Raw genomic sequence first — 17,475 nt, 5'->3', positions numbered from 1 at the left:
ATTTAAAAACAGTGCAAAGGGATTGGCTTAGCCTAATAAACACCAGGGACCTGGAGCGAAGTTCTTCACTCATCTTAAGGGGAAACAAAGCAAATGGAAAGAAAGTTGGATAGCCTACAAAAGTATGAGGACCACAAAACTGTATCAGCAATGGTTTAGGCCTTGAGTCCCACACTTATTGTACACAGGAACAGCAATCTGCACTTGGGGGGTCTTAGCAAGGGTGGAGTGGGGTCTAGGGATACAGCAAGGCAATGAGAGTCAGGCCTTCTGGATTCTCTTCCTGTTTCACCATGTGACCTTGAACAAGTAATATGACCTCTTTCTGTGCTTCAGTTTACCCAGCTGCACAATGGATATTACAATGCTTCCCAGCCTCACGGGTATGTTGGAAAGGCACTTGGGGTACAGCTACAAGCCAAGCAGAAATCCACATCACAGAGTCCAGGCTTACAGATCTGGGCTTGTCCTACAGTGCTAGAAATAGCTGTGTAGATATTTGGGCTGGTACTGGAGCTTGGGCTCTGAAGCCTAGGCTCTGGAGACCGTAGACCCAGGCTCTGAGACTCGCTGCTTTGGGTTTCTGCTTGCCGTGTAGACGTACCTTTAGTTCTGCTGCTCTAAAGGTGCAAAGTAGCCTTCCTGCTGGTTTAACCAGCCAGTGGAAGATTTCCTCGGTGCAGGGGAATCCTTGAGTGGCATAGAACTGGCAGCTCCCTTCCTGACCCCCTGGTGTGATGCATGTTACTGTGGGGAAAGAGGATAAGGTCAGGACATGCCCGTGCCCTGTTGCTCCCTAGCTGCTACAGTGGACCTTCAAGGCCAGATGCAGATGGGTGAGCATTGGACTGGCTCCAGGATCCAGTAAGCACAAAGGTCACCTCTTCACAGAATCCTCCTCTTGAACTGCATCCACTTAGCACTGTTTGGCCGGCGCCCATGATCGAGGCTGTGGTGTCTAATTTAATTAGTTCTTTGAGAAACTTGGGCAAAGACCCCTGCAAAGGATTATTAGAATATGTCTGCCTATTTTAAATCGATTTCTGGAAGGGTTTTGGAAGTATATTTTGTAAAAGGAAGAATGCCGTCACAAAGTCTGAGAAAGCTCAAGCAGATCTGCTTGCTGGCACTCAAATAGTTAAATTATTGGCCGGGTTTGGGGCAGGGAGTGAATTTCACCATTCATGAAGATGTGAGTAGAAGCTCATTCCTTTTATATGTGTTTGTTTTCTGTTCCTTCCTGCAACACCCTGAGATCCTTATCACAGCACAAATGCCTAGAGAAACAAATGCGAGTTGCTTTTACAAGAATGAAATACGTTCTTTTCTTTAAAAGAACAGGAGGACTTGTGGCACCTTAGAGACTAACCAATTTATTTGAGCATAAGCTCAGTCTAGGTCACTCAGTTCAAGGGACTGTGTCCTTCTACAGTAATAGTTTCATTGAAATTGGTGCAGACCAGAATCCTTTGCAGAAAGAGTTGCATGCTTTAGGACTTAAAAGGACTGGAGAATTTTTTTGAACCATGTGTCACCAGAGATCCAGCCTAGTCAGATTAACTGAAACTTAATAATGGGCAAAGTACAGCAATGCAAGTCATGGCTTACACTGGTGTGGCATATCTCCACTCAGGGTTTGCTCTTACATAGATGCATCTGTGGCTAAAAACCCCATTGTAGACAAGACCTAAGACACCTGAAAACAATAACCCCCAAAATATTAAATTGGCTGAAATCATTAGTAGTAGTAGTTGACAGAGCAGTTCAAGTTCTTGTATCAACTCTCACAGCCAGTAAGAGTAGGAAACAAGCAAAGCTACTAGATCCAGACCCCTCGTGGGGACACTGGAATGTGAGGCCAGTTCCTCAGCTGATGTAAACTATCACAGTTTTATTGACATCACTGGTTTTTATACCAGCCGATGATCTGGCTCTTGGAATGCATAATAAACAACTCTCGTTTCAAGGGGTCAAGGTTGCATGCATCTTTTCCTCAGCAAAATCTGGCAAATTTGTGATTGAGATCAGAAATAAAAAGGGCTGTGTCTAAATTCTTGTAGAATTTCCCTGTGTTAGCAGGTCGAAAATCACCTCTGGGCTGAGGGAGGCAGAGACCCTATACATTGATTAGAGCTCAGTTTTCAGGACTTACGGTGTTGCATAGTCCTTGTGCTGCAATTGTGAACAGAGGTGAATTTCACCCTGAGAAATGTAGTTGGGTAAACACACTTTTGGAGCAAAGATGGGCCAGTTTTACAACAAAACCCAGATAATTTCTAAATGAAAGTGGAGAAAATACCTCCCTCTCCTTCCACTCCCTCCCCCCCTTAATCAGAGTCAGCATTTGCAAGTAAATCATGGAAAACCTGGAGGCGGGAGAAGGGGTGGTTAAGTTCTTGATGCAAGAATAGCCGTTTCTTTGAACCTGCTATCAAAGGGAAATCAATGTGGAAGAGGAATGTAAAACTCTGTGAAACTAAGTAGCTGGTAGTTCTAGTTCTAATTGCTACTAGAGGAGAATTCCACTCCGTGAAATTGTGAATTTTATACCAATCAATCCTGATGGGTTTGTATTACCTACAGAATTGAGACAGATTTGATTCGGAGACTTGAGTCACAGTCCCCACCAGACTGAGGAAGCCAGGCCTTGGTTTTCTGCCATCTGTACTCCCAGCTATGATTTTCTCTCTTCCTTATAATGAGCCTGATCCAATATCCATTGAAAGTCCATGGAAAGAGCCCTATTGATTTCCATGGGCTTTGGATCAGGTCCAATATGAAGTCCAGTAAATGCCCCTTCCCCCCAAAAATCTGCTCTTGTCAGTCATCAGGCTCTTCTGAGCATTTTTAAAGTGTTTTGAATTGCTCACTGGATTTCCAATTGGGAATTCTTCGAGTGCTGGTCCCTGAGCGTATTCCATAGGCGCCTGGAGCTGAAGAATTTTGAAAGCGGTGTCCATTGGTCCACACACATGCCTGGCTCACCTCTTGCCTCTGACCAATGAGAAAAAGGGTAGGGTGGACCAGCTGCCGCTCCAGTTCCTTCTCACTTCCTCATGATCCAGGTCGGAACCTCCAGTGTCTGACGCCTCGGCTTTCTTCTTTATCTGTGAAAATATATTTAGAGATCTGTAAATAGTTTTTTTATATTCTAGAGTTTTAAAGTTTCTATCTGATAGTTTTAGTGGTTTTTAGTTAATCAGTCAGTCTCCCTGATTTGGGTAGCACCCGCCTCTCCCCACCCACCTCAATCCCTCCAGACTCCGTTTGGGTATTGGACTATGCCCAGGACTCTGGGCTTCAAAGTTTATGCTTCCTGCCCGTGATCCTTCTCGCTTAGCATTGGTGGTTGTCACTGGCTGAGAAGGATCCCAGCAAGGTGCAGCATCTGCTGTTTGTTCCCCAGCCGTACCCAGGAAGGGTGGGAACTTCACCTTAAGAAGCCTAATGGAAAAGTGCACGAGGCCACAACTTGACCCAGGCCAGGGGATCCTCCCCCCTTATACATTGGCCTGACTTAGTAAGGGGTGCACCTCCTGCCATGAGGTCCAAATCAAAAATGTCTATCCCCTCAGGGGGTCTTGTTGGGAGAGCAGGGAGCATTCTCATAAGCATGAGGCCAAGTCTTCCTCCAAATGATCTTTGAAGAAGTCAGATCCAGGCCAACCTAAACTGAGCAGTAGCTCAGCCCAAGAGAACTTAGTATGTCCAGCGTCTCAGAGGCATGATAAGAAAGCCCACAAACTGTGTACTTGCTAAACTGGCAATCAATGAGCACCATAGTGACTGTTCCCACCAAAGTGATATCGGCCCTGTCATGGTGGAAGAATTTCCATCAGGTTTGCATCTGCGTTTCCTTTCTTGCCTCCGCACAGACAGGATGATCACTGCCAATGCATCCCTGTTAGGTTGAGGACCTCATGTGGACAACCATACAGTACAGGGCACCTGGACATCTCAAGTGTCCAGGATGCACATCAAGAGCCACGAGCAGTTCAAAGGGCTTGTGAAACCTTTCTCCTGTTCACTCAAGGTCACTGTGCTTTCATTATGTCAGACAACATCACAATCGCCTTTTACATAACAAACAGGGAGAAGTGCAATCCATCCCTCTGTGTGCAGAAACGTTGAGTCTGTAGAACTGGTGCATCAGCAATCAGATTACCCTGTTGGCACTCTCCATCCCAGGAAAACCAGGATGTGCTAACGGGCTCTCTCAGCAGCCACTTTGTGGTCAATCACGAGTGGGAGCTTCACGACACTGTGGTAAACAATATTTTTCCTCTATGGGGCCTGCCCCACCAGAGACCTGTTCATCTTCCCAAGTCCTCACCCATCCTCAGAAAAAAGGAGGTTCCGTTCTCTTGACATTTGATGAGCTGCAGCCTTTTACCTGCAGAGAATGAAAACAGTCAGGAAATCCTGTAGACTATTTGTTGCCATATTGGAAGGGGTTTGGTTATAGCCTCTGAAAGAATCTCAAAATGGATCTGGGGCTGTGTTTTGCTTTGCTATCAGCTGTCTAATCTTCTCTTTTCACAAGAGAGCAAGCAACGTCTACAGTACTGCTTCGAGGGATGCCTCTTCTTGATATTTGTGAGACAGCCACACGGAGCTCAGTCCACGTGTTTGTGAGACACTCTGCACTGGTACAGGACTCCACTACTGCTGCATCTTTTGGAACAGCAGTCCTTCATATGGCTCTGCCATCTACGACCTCGCACCCTCCTCCTATTTAAGTACTGCTTGTCAATCACCCCCTTTGGAATACACATTGGGACTAGCACTCGAAAAAGAAGAGAAAGTTACTTGCCTTATAGTAACTGGAGGTTCTTTGAGAGGCGTGGACCCTATCTGTATTCTACTACCTTGCTCTTCTTCCACTCCACTTCAGATCTTCTCTGATTTGCAGTGAAGAAGGAACTGGAAAGACGGTTGGTCCACCCCACCCTTTATCTCCTCAGTCAGGGGCACGAGTAAGCCATGGCAGATGTGGGCTAATGGACACTGCTTTCGAAATTCTCTGGCTCCAGGCATATAGAACCCATCCATACCCACAGTGGAACATGAATAGGGCCCACACCTCTCAAGGAACCTCCAGTTACTATAAAGTGAGTCACCTTTCTCTTTAGGGAGGAGGTTGACTTTCCAGAAATGAGACTGGGTTATGAGTTGGGGTAGGAGTGCTGGTCATGGTGAGAGCAATTATCAGCCGTGTTTTGTCGGAAGTTTGCCAGAAAGGGACTTGGGAATCAAATATAAGGGATTTGAGGCTCACCCTTTAAACGGTATGTCATCATGTGAATTAGTGCATTATCCTTGTGTCTCCAACACCCAAAAGTTTTATAATTCTCCTCCCAAACTGACAAATGTGAGAAACCACAATGACATTGGTTTTGTTTTTTTTCCTGAAAAGAAACTGTACAAGATATGTCGGGTGATGCAGGAGAGGATTGTGGAACTGCTGGTAGCAGTGCAGAATGAAGATGTGATCGCTGAATTAACACGAGTGAATGAAGATCTGAACAACGTCCTCCTGGGACATGAAAGGTAAATATATTAGTGAAACCAGAACCTGTCTTTTCCTGTTTGGTCTTAGTAACAGGTTCTCCTGACTGGGCCAACCAAATCTGTTAAAAAAATGTAACACTCTGGTATGATGTTTATGTCATAGTGCAGGGAAGCTGCACCTGTATTCCCCCTCCATGGTCCAGCAAGGGCACCCACTCTCAGGCATCCAGCTCCCCAGCGATCACCTCCCTTGGGCGGAGACGCATGTCTCTCTCCCTCCTGACCAGAGTGTTTCCAGGCTGCACAGTTCCCTGCCTGCCCTGTAAATTCCCCAGCAAACTCCTAAGATACTTAAACTTAATTCAGTTAGGTTTAACTTAATTCAGGTTTGTCCAGGAAATTGTTATGTCTGTTGCAGTTTAATCTGCTCTTTCAGGGTGAAATTCACCCTTCTGCAGAGGACTGACATGAGGCATGTGGGCCATTAAGTGCCACTTGAGCTATAAGGGGCTTAAATGGTCCATATGACTGGTGCTGGCTGTCTCCAGAGAGATGAATTTCATCCTCCATCAACAAGAAAGGAACAGCATGTTCCTTTTTGTGTTGTGCTTATGTTTATCTGCTGATCTTGTCTCTCTATGCACTTGAGAAGCAGCAGACAGGTTAAAATTTGTAGACGTGTCCCTAGAATACCAGCTTGCAGGGTAAACCAAAGTACTAGCGTAGCTGGGAATAATAAAGCATGAGGAAAGAAACAGGCTCTGAGTCCTTCCATTAGCATGGGACTCGGATACAGTGGATTTGGCTTCAGTCAATTATGAGCCCTCTTTGTTCCTTTAGTTACCCAGGCGCTGAGCTTAACTGCAGCATGCACGTGCTCCCAGGGAAGACAGACAGTTTTACTGCAGGCGTCAGCCAAAGGGTGGAGTTCCCGCTTCCTTAAAAGGATCACATGCGGCTCTCTGCAGTAGCAAACAAGTGTTTCTACCCGCCACTGCAGGCACAAATATTTATTATTTCACACAAGGAAATCCTGAATGCTTGTGGTGATGACATCTGCATTTATTTACTTATTGATTTCATCAGTGGGATAACTAGGGCTTACACGATACCAGAATTTCAGCATTTCCCAAGCAACAAATAACAGAGATCATCCTGGTGTATCAAGATTAGCCTTAGCTGTCAGTGGGTGGCTTTCCTAACCAGAGGTGAGATGACCGTGTTCTAAAAACCATTCTACAGCACCATGCGGGTTGGGGAACAAATTGAAGACTTGTGCTTCCCACATAAGGAAAATTAAGCCTTTCTAGGAGCATTGAACTCCTTGGTCTTTGGGCTAGGCAGAATGGAGTGCACTGATGAGACCACACTCTTCTTCATCCATCAGCAGATTGTCATCAAGAAGACCAACTTCTCATGTTTTTAACACTTCACAGGACACCACACATTTCTGGCAGGCCTTGGAGACAGGTTGTCCTGCCACCGACTCTGTTCAGTCACTCACTGCTGAAGGACTGGTAAAGGGGGGGCATATTAGAGGACAGTGGGGTGACCTGAGAGAAGGAGAGTAGAATAAAGAGGAGTTACAATGACCAGGAAAGGGAAGAGGAACAGAGTGGGGTAAGGGAGGGGAGGAAAGCTCCAATTAATGCCTCTTGCTTGTTTGCCTTCTGTCAGTTCCAGTTTATTCCAGAAGAACTTTGATTAACCTCTTCACGCCACAACCATAGTGCTGTAATACTTGGAATGTGCGCTCCAGGCATATTTCACAAGATTGTTTTTCCATTGTGTGACTTTCTGATACAGGAGCAATTTTTGTGGAAACTCTGAAGCCGCTAACAGAATGAACTGAGAGGCTCTTATAATCTGCAGTAGGTGCTGTTAAATCACTGCAGGTACTGCTGTTCTGTCCCTGTAGTGGGTCTTAGGAAAATCCAAATAAAATGTGTTCTCTCTGGAAAATAACCCTGACCTCTGAGAATTTGCCCAGTGAGCTTTTGGCTGTAGCAGGGATGACAGCATATAGACAGTCAGCAACAGGTATGATGAAACAAAGCTATTAATAAGTAAAATAGATGGACTTTGTTTTGGGGAGGAAAGAGGGGGTTAAAGACAAAATAAGAACCCATTCTGGTTACGTTAATCTTTAATGGCTCAGTCTGGCTTACAATTTTGGCTTTGGGACTCTCATTAAAGTGCCATGAATATGTTTGGTTCTGTGTTTATACAGCCCCTAGCACAGTGGGTCCATGATTGGCATTCCTAGGCACTACGTCTATAAAAATAATTATCATCATAATATATATTTACAAAATAATAACGTAGAAGTTAATGAGCACCATGTGGCTTGCACTTGCAGTTAATATTTCAGAATTTCTTGATTTTTCTGGTTCTAATTTGGATTATTATTGTTATTATTGTGTGGTGGTGTTATTATTTTTATCATTAACTGAGTCTATCCAGAAGAATGCCGAAACATTTTTCAGACTACATAATAGCTTGCTTTTTTTATACAGTGTTTTTTATCAGAGGATCAAAGCATTCTGCAGAGATGGGTGACATTAATTAATCCACCTGAAATACCTGTGAGGTGAATCAGTAAATATCATTGTCCCCATGTTTACAGCTCCGGAAACTAGTGTCACTCTGAGTTAGTTTCCTAGACCACAGAAGAGCTCTATGTAAGCTCAAAAAGCTTTGTCTCTCTCACCAACAGAAGTTGGTCCAATAAAAGATATTCCTCTCCCTCCTTGGCCCATTGATTATAATGGCCTTTAGTCAGGGCCTCAGGTTTAAGACTCCTGCTGTCGCAAAGAATGCTGTGGGATCTCTCATGATTGGGAGGAGTCAGTTCTCCTGGTCAACACTGTCTACAGTAGAAGTTTTCAGATCTGTAAGTCGCGTTGGGTGCAGCTCCATCAGTGGTAGCCCTGATGGAAATTGCGGTGTAGAAAAGGCTCAGACAGGTTCAGATGTTTTTATCCCTGTGTAATTTAACTTAAAGATTCAAGGATTCCAAGCTTGTTCAATACACCCACTTCTAAATAACAGCACTGCAGAACACCATCCCAGAGGCCAGAGCAGACTTCTCTCTGCTTCACTGTGGATTTACTGACTTGGAAAAACATGCTGATTTCTACACTGAGAAATTACAGCATCCCTGCAGCTGTAGCATGGGACCTGGCTCAGTTGAAACAAATATTCTGTTGTGTATTACCCAGCTGCATGGTTAATACATACCCCTAGTATGTTTCCTTTTAGGCCTATCCATGAGGTATTGTGAACAGAAAGCTTTGCAATTTTAAAAGATCCATTAAAAGATCCATTGCATTAGTGGGATCTTGAAGGTTACTGAGTTGCCAGAAGACTATATTTTGCACTGACCTCTGCTCTGGCAACATCTTAGTTACTATGGCTTATGAAGTAAAGAATGACCACATTAGAAGCAACAACTTAGCAATTACATTGCAAGCCTTGTCTCTCCTTCCCATAAGACAACCAGCCTTCAGAGAGTGTTATCACTTTTGCAAATGCTTCAGTGTGTATAACTTGTGTTTAGTTTTTGCACAAATGTCTTATCTCTGTCATGCAGATGCTCTAACGAGTGAAATCAGTGGGTATGCAGTAAACAATGACAATCTTGTCCCATCCTTCCTTCCTTGTTTTATTTTACCCTCAAACCTCTTCCAAACGCTTCAGCCAAACTGTCATTGTATCTTCCCAGTTTCATTCTCACAAACTTCCATGCTATTCTTCACAATAATTTATTCAGTTGATTCGTAAGTCTAGTGTTTACAGCTGCGGGTCATGTTTTACAATTCACTGTTTAAAGAGGGTTTTTCACTTCTTGCCTAAGGAAATTTGTCATGTAAGTAAAATACAAATGAGTTTCCCTTTTGGTTTCTGTAAATCCACTTTATCCAAATGTTGACCTAGAATCTTCTTAATACTGACAATTAACATTTTTCTTGGAAAGCTGAAACTTCCCCCTGAATTATGAATAATAGCTTGTGGGTATGCCTCAACAAATCCCAAGTGAAACGGTTCACCCGTTGATTGAAAGGGCAAATAATTGCTAATGGGAGTGTGAAATTCTCATGCAGTAGTACTGTACACTTATTTAACTGTCATTTCTGGTTGCAGTTGCATTGTACCTCAAAGCTGCTATACATGTTATTTGCAGTTGTTTCTACTGGCTTGGTTAATATTTGCTACATAAGGATTTATTGTTTACTATAGGAAATCCTCAGTATGCCCTTGGATACACAGGCATATGAGATGCTAAAAATTATATAGGTATGTTTTAACTAGTTGCAGCTGTTTACGTACATTCGAGTGGCAGTGTGACTGCTTTAAGGCAAGTCACGTTGCATTTCCTGTATCTGATTATCAACGAAGATTCTGTGCAGAGTCCCAGTGAAGTGAAGGACAATGGTCTCTGCGTGTGTAGTCTACTGGCCTGCTGCATGTAACCATGGCTCTAGTGGTTTTGATAACTCAGCCATAGTAGTTCTCCCTTATGTCAAGTGACACAGAGCTGTGGTTCTGGTTCTAATATTCCTACTGAGGACATTGGAGTCTGTATGTGCATTTGGCTGGGGCTCGTTACATACTTTTCTAGATCCTTTTGTAGGATCAGACCTTCGCAGTAACTGCTGGATTCTTATGAATGACACTTTCTTTTTGAGTGATACGTACGCCTGGGATGTTTAAGACTAAATTATTGACAATGTATCATTTCCTACAGGTTTTCTCGAAACAGAGTACGTTTCTTGGAGAATCAGAGACTCCAGTGTGAGCAAGCAGAGGTGAGTAGTTAAGCACAAACCCCATCAACTTCAGGATAAGAATCTGGCTCAGATTTTGTAAACCAGAGCTTTTCCTCTTATTTGTTGCAACAAATGTGCTTTTTGTGACCTAAGGAATTATATTTGCTTGCTACCTCTGTTGGATTCAATATTCTGTCTCCAGCAGAGGATAATGTTGCTCTATTAATTTGCAAGAGTCCCACTTACAGAATCTCATTTTGTAGCACAAGTATCAAATTACCTTCAAATATAACGTGGAGAATAGGAAAGGACAACTGGAAAAGAGAGAAAATCTATTAAAATGCAGTTTTATTACCTCTATTGCTGTGTACTAGATTCAATTCTAATCTCTTACATGATGTGAAGAGATTTGTTTCTTTTCATCTATAGTCTTATTTTTCACTTATTGTCTCTAGGGGCATTTATGAAGCTGGAAAATTAATTTTTAAAGGCTACTTTTCTCCCATCACTGCTCCTATTTTATTAACCATGCTGGCCCTAATAGTGATACACACGTTTCACCTTGTACAAAGCCAAAATTAACTCAGTTTCCTTTGCATCCTGCATCAAGCTGATTACATTGTGATTTAAATATAGTCCATAGTTATTACAGGAAAGTAGTAATCAGTCTGGGGTTTTCGATGAAACACTACTATTACTGGCTTTCATTTTTAGTCAGATAGTTCCTTTGTAGTTTCTGACTGTTGGATGGGTTACTAGTCCAAAATGATCCAGTTTGCAGATCTTGTAGCTCATTCACAAGTCCCCAGGTTTAAAATAAATTTGTATTAGCTAGTGCTAACAAAACACTTTTATATTAAACATGTGATATGGTTAATTCTCTTCTGATTTCATTCTTAACTCTATTAAGACACACATGGGCTTAAATTGGAGCAAGGCAGGTTTAGGTTGGACATTAGGGGAATAAATTGCCTAGGGAAGTTGTGGAATCTCCATCATTTGAGATTTTTTTAAGAGCAGGTCAGACAAACACCTGTCAGGGAAAGTCTCAATAATACTTAGTCCCACCATGAGTGCAGGGGACTGGACTAGGTGACTATGATTCTATGTTCACTAGATCTGAGTAGGAAACAGTTTTCCTGTCCTGCAGAAAATTGAGATTTTTTTAAACATTTTTCTCTCCTGAATCAGGATATAAAGTCAAAAAGTTAAAAAAAAAAATCGTGAAATGAAAATTTGAAAAAAAACCGGATTGGGTCAATCGAAACATTTCATTTCAATTTAAAAAAAAAATACTATAAATTAATTTAAATTCTGAAAAAAACATTTTGAGCCACTTTTTAATTTTGAAAATGTCAGAATGGGATGTTTTGACAACTTCAGAAATTTCTTTTCAAAAATTTATAAAAGGGGAAATTCAAATCCAACTTGTTCCTGCAAACAGTTCTGGTTTTGATAAACTGGCATTTAAAAAAAAAAATCATAGAAAAATTCCCAGCCAGCTCTACTGGTCACCTTTCCTCAATAATAATCAGATTCTGATTTCAAATTTTTGTATTAAGTGAAAATAGCAACTTAAGTTTACTTTTTAACTCTTTTTCTTCTTAGATCTACAGCAAACAACCATCTGCTCCTTCATGTGATCTCCTTGTCGTCAATTCAAGTTCTTCAATTCCTGTGTCAGCACTGGGGGGAACTGGCCCCGAGACTCCTCAGTTTTCAGAATTAAGTGAGTAAAATATTTGCATTTTCTCTGAAACATTAGGAAGTTTGGTATAAAATATTTCTAACCTTGTGGAGCTGGAGCCTATGCAGATGGAAATGAAAGTATGCTGGCATTCACATCACATGGATGTGGGACTAGAGGGCTGCAAAACTAATGAAGACATTTCTGAAAGTAAGAGTTGCTTGTTGCTGCCATGACCCGCTGCTGCTATGATTCAAGCATGTTTCCTCAAATGAATTTCAAATACATGCGAGAGGAAACAAAATGTAGACCATGATGAGAGAGTTCATGAATGTGCACAGTATCAAACAGAACACTGGCCCCAACACAAGACACTTTTGCAGGTGTGTACATCTGATGTTGGATAAATGAACTACCATAACAAACCGTATAAAGATGAGGTTTTTTTGTGTACATCTCCTGAATGTAGTTTTGGAATGGCTCGCAATCGATATGAGTGGTGTTATTCCTTTGTAGTGGTCTTTCCTAAAACAAAGAACCACTGTGGCCAGAACAAGAAATTCCTTACAAGAGACAAATGTGTATCCAAATGAAAATGAGAGAGTTCTGAGGGAAAGTAGAGCTGCTTTACTATTGTATACGTAAGGTACTTTGTACAAAAATCTGTTGAAGTGAGAGGCTGTGTTTTGAAATAATCTGCCTCCTCCGTTATTAAATGGGGGATCATTAATAATTTACAAGGAAGCAATCTCTGTCATCCATGCCCAAGAACGTCCGTGTAACCATGCACCTACATAACAGCTCTTGCTGGCACAAGTTCAGAAGGGAAAGGCACATTTATCCTTTCTGAACTTCCTCAGTATTTTCAGGGAGCCCCTTCAAATCTGCAACATTTTACTTAGGTTGGGAGAGGTAAGAACTCAGAGTAAATGTATTGTTATCCTACTAGAATAAGAAACGGGCGGGCCTCTGGTTTTAAAATATGTTTCCTAATATGCATAGTGCCATTCATTTTTTCCCTCAGGCAATTTAAGATGTCAGGCAGAAATACAATGTATTTCTGAAATCAACTCTACATTCCTTACCACTTTGAAGGCAGAATTATAATAGCCCTAAATTGAATAGCAGCACCTTCAGTATGTATTTCAAAGTAATTGCACAACACTGCAACTTCTCCCCTGCAATTTTATACCCCTCCAAAAAATCACTGATAAATAATACCCCAGCAAAGACTTAACTGTTTGTCAAATAACAGTCATGCAAGTTTTAATACCAGCTTGAATTTTAGATTGCAGATCTACAAGTGCTGCAGATCCAAGCATCCATCGTCCTTTGCTCTACCCTCAGCTAGATTTACTCGATATAGCAAACGCTCAACAGCCCTCGTAAGTAATACGTTACCAAGAAACTGTAGCATAATGTTTTCAGAGATGTTTGTTCTTTATATTGCTGCTCTGCCACATACTTTTGGAAGGGTCTGTGAACGTTTGGAACGACTTATGATTTGCACACTCCTTCAATAAACCAGGAATGCCTAGCTTGGGCTCTAGATGCGTCCTGCCACACTTTAAAAATAGGTTGCTTCTGTAATACCCTTTGACCAATAATTAACACATTTAATAACCCAGCAGCCAAAAGTATATTTAAAATTTCCTATCTGTCCTCCCAACCCTCACTATCAGGGAGGAACAAATGAGCCTTGCAGAATGCCTTACAGGTCAATAAACTAAGACAGCGTAGGACCTAGGAGAGCAAGTTCCAAACCTTGCAGAGACCGTCCTGGCAGCTGTCCCCTTTTGGTGACCCTAGTGATCTCAGCTCTGGCACAAGGTGACAGGCAGCCAGTAGCAAAAAAAAATCTAATTGTATGAGTTCATGTTCTTCTGTTCATTTCTCAGTGACATTTCATGTGTTAATCGTTACCTAGGTTTGCAGCTGAAACACAAAACACAAGCCAAAGCATCCCTGATGGTCATATCTATAGCAACGTGAGTAACAAGGATACTCAGAATCGCGTTCTTCAATGGCAAGTGTTAAAACAGAGGTCTCCTCCCTCTTGTTCTGCTAGCTGTCCAGATGGAAGTCAAAGATCCATCCCACAGCCCTTTTCCAAAGCAATAGGGAACAACCTCAATGTGCAGGGCAACTTCCCATTCTCGATACAACACATTCTGTTCTGAAAGGTTCTGTGTGAGATGTTTGCTGTGGCCAGCTGGGTCGCTGCCGTTTGCCTAAGCCATTACTGTATGAGCAGTATTTAAATAATGGATGTATAAAGCACATTGAGATTGCTGTGTGACAGAGCCACTCTTCAGTGTGTTTACTCAGCTATGAGTTTCCTCTTGCAGACCATCTAGGCACTGTAAGTTTAAAAAAAAATAAAGAAACTTTAAGAAAGGAACCAACCAGCCAAACACAATGTAGGATAAATGGTGTACGTCATGGGCAAAATATCCCACCCACAAAGGCATGCATTCTCAGTTTAATATGAGGAATGTGTATGGTGCAGGAAAAGAAGATTGGATATAAAAGCAAAGGGAGTGGGGACCCAAATGAAATAAATTACTTGTATCAAACTCTGAAGACAGCCAGAGCGGAGGTTGCTCATCTGTTCTTCAGCAGACCCTTTGGATGGGGAGTTCACCATGTCCAAGAAAGATTGCTGCATTATTATCTATATTCTAGCAGCACCTAGAGTTCAGGGCTATGTCCTGCTAGGTTGAATCTACTGAGTGAGGTAAGATCAACCCTGACCAGCCATAGCTGCAAAGCAGGGTTATAAGGAGAGAGGAAGTTACTCAAGTGATTCTTGCCAAGATTATGAAGGGCTTTCTATGATCACATAAGAACTTGCATTGTATTCTTTGCAAGCAGTGCAAATCTTGGGAGGCTGGCATCACCCACTCCTTCACCCCTGCTGTCAAAGAGCAAGTGAACAGCCACATACAAATCTCACAGCCTCTGGCTCAACGTATCAGAATAGAATATGTACAAGTAAATTATACAGATGTACACTACAGTAATAGAAATATTGGCTCTAGCAGTTTTACATGGAGAACAGCAATAGATGATTGTTTTGTGCTGGCTGACCTGATCTGTAGACTTTGTCTGGTTTTACCACTTTACGAAATAAACAGTATAAAAAGGTGGTCTACCAGCATACAAATTTAAACAGTTTTTTGTTTGCACTGCCTGCTTACATACTAACTTTATTATGATTGATTTCCTTAGCTTGCCACTCTTTTAAACCCAGTGCCTTTGCAGACCGTAAACCTCCAAACTGTTAATGCCTCATCACTGAATGAGACAACACCAGGTGCATCACCAGCAGGTAATAAAGTCATTTTACACTTCAGTCCTAACCTCCACATTATGCATCTGTTTTCCCAGTGTCCCACAGGGACATTGCATAGTGTATCTGAGGGATCACCACAAAAAATCAGCAACAAAAACTAACGTGGTCCAAGGCTCTGTTTGATGACTTTGAGACGTATGCATATGTTTAATATTTAGAATGTGAAAATGTATTGCGGATAATCTGTTGTTTTATGTCAATTCAAGATGCAAAACAAAGCAAACACTCATCAGGCCTGTTATTTGCTCACTTTAAAATATGTGTTCATTTGTCTTTTTCCCCCACCTCTCTTCAGATGAATCAAAGAGCAGTTTACAGGCAGCTCATTATTATGAGGTAATGGAATTTGACCCTTTGGCACGAGACTACAGCACAGAGTGAGTAATTCTGAAAATTACTAATCTGCAGTTTCTCACCGCCTTTTAGTAGTGTATGATGGAATGATTGATTGGACGAGAGAGACAAGGTGAGTCAGGTAATATCTTTTATTTAGTGCTGTCAATTACCTGCGTTAATCCCAGACCCTCTGGGCAGGAGGGCAGCATGAGCTGCTCCGGAGAACCCGTCTGGTCAGGCACAGTAACAGAAGCCGCCACCAGAGGGTGGGAAGAGAAGAGGCTCTGGAGAAAGTAATGTGGTTCTCACCGTGGCATTTTCAAAGTAAAAACAGGACGGCCAGGGGCTCGCTGGAGCCGCCATCCCCACGCTTACAGGGCTCACCCGAGCTGCCCTCCCCATGCCTCCCGGGGCTGGGGCTGATCCCCCCGCCCATCCCGTGCCACCCGCAGCAGGCTGTGCCCCCAGCTCCGATCCTCCCCAGGCTGAGGTTGATCTCTTCCCCTCGGCCCAACCCCCCTCCAGCTCCGCACTGCTCACGGTGGGGTCTCCCCCTCCCAGCCCTGTGCGGCCCGCAGCTGGGACTGACCCCTCTCCCCCTCCCCCTGTGCTGTCCGGGGCTGAGACTGACCCCCCCCCCCCCGAGCTCGGGGGCTGATCCCCAGTCCCCCTCCCCCGAGCTGCCTTGGGTTGGGGCTGATTCCCCACCCCCAAGCTCGGGGGCTGTGTCCAGGGCTGCCCGGAGTTGGGGCTGCCTCCTCCCGCCCTGAGCTCGGGGGCTGATCCTCCCCCTCCCCCCCCAGCTGTGTGCCTTCCCCGGCTGAGGTTGAGCGGGCAGGGGCAGTGCTGCCTCTAGCTGATCCCCAGGCAGCAGCCACCGCCTCTCTCTGCTTGGCCTTGCAGCTGGGACAAATGCCCAGGTTTGGCGAAAAAGTAGGGACAGCCGGGACAGGGCCAAAACAGGATGCATTGGCATCCTAGCCAGCCCGGGCCCTATTGTTCCCGGCCGGCCCCTTACTCCCGGGGCCAGTCCCCCTGTGTCGTGTCCCATTGCCCTAGCTGGCTGCTCACTCTGGTGTGAGAACATGAGTCTGGCGAACTCAGCCTCCCTGCACCAGCCTCTTCTCCCCTGCAGTATGATGAGTCCTGGAGTTAAAATCCACCCTCCCTTGCAAACAAGGGCTCACTCAGCTGAAGGGAGCCCACCTAGCTCGGTAAAAGGAAATGAGCCTGGCGCGAGCCAGGTACCAGAAACCACCGGTCCAGAAGCAGCAACAAGACACCTTCCTCACCCTCCTCCTGCACAAGTCATTGCTTACCTCCCCCTTCGCTGTCCTCCCCCAACACTGAATGCTTGTTTGTCTGAGCGATTGGCTGAACAAGAAGTAGGACTGAGTGGACTTGCAGGCTCTAAAGTTTTACATTGTTTCATTGTTAAGTGCAGTTATTCTTTTTTACATAATTCTACATTTGTAAGTTCAACTTTCATCATAAAGAGATTGTACTTCAGTACTTGTATGAGGTGACTTGAAGTTTCTTTTTACAGTGCAAATGTTGGTTATAAAAATAAATATAAAGTGAGCACTGTACACGTTGTATTCCTTGTTGTAACTGAAATCAATATATTTGAAAAGGTAGAAAACATCCAAAAATATTTAAATAAATTGTATTCTATTATTAACAGCACAATTAATAGTGATTAATTTTTTTAATCGCTTGACAGCCCTACTTTTATTGTATGTATTTCTTTTGCCAGTTAAAAATGTATGAGATTAATCAAATTGACGTAGGCATCAGGTGAGGGCGATTGACATTAA

General features: G+C 43.2%; 1 protein-coding gene across 2 annotated transcripts in view; it reads left to right on the top strand.

Annotated features, from left to right (window-relative positions):
- The window catches only part of TOM1L1 (target of myb1 like 1 membrane trafficking protein), an 87,509-nt gene that overhangs the window by 67,203 nt on the left and 2,831 nt on the right, over window positions 1-17,475 (top strand). For both annotated transcript variants that reach the window (XM_074971467.1, XM_074971468.1), the window contains 7 exons: window positions 5,417-5,550; window positions 10,259-10,319; window positions 11,889-12,009; window positions 13,256-13,352; window positions 13,895-13,955; window positions 15,199-15,298; window positions 15,618-15,699. In XM_074971467.1, coding sequence (XP_074827568.1) covers window positions 5,417-5,550; window positions 10,259-10,319; window positions 11,889-12,009; window positions 13,256-13,352; window positions 13,895-13,955; window positions 15,199-15,298; window positions 15,618-15,699 — 656 coding nt within the window. The remainder of the gene's footprint in view (window positions 1-5,416; window positions 5,551-10,258; window positions 10,320-11,888; window positions 12,010-13,255; window positions 13,353-13,894; window positions 13,956-15,198; window positions 15,299-15,617; window positions 15,700-17,475) is intronic.

Source organism: Natator depressus, chromosome 14 (genome assembly GCF_965152275.1).
Source record: "Natator depressus isolate rNatDep1 chromosome 14, rNatDep2.hap1, whole genome shotgun sequence".
Lineage (NCBI taxonomy): Eukaryota > Metazoa > Chordata > Testudines > Cheloniidae > Natator > Natator depressus.
Note: the sequence above shows the minus strand (reverse complement) of the source record. Positions and strands in the feature narration are given on the sequence as shown.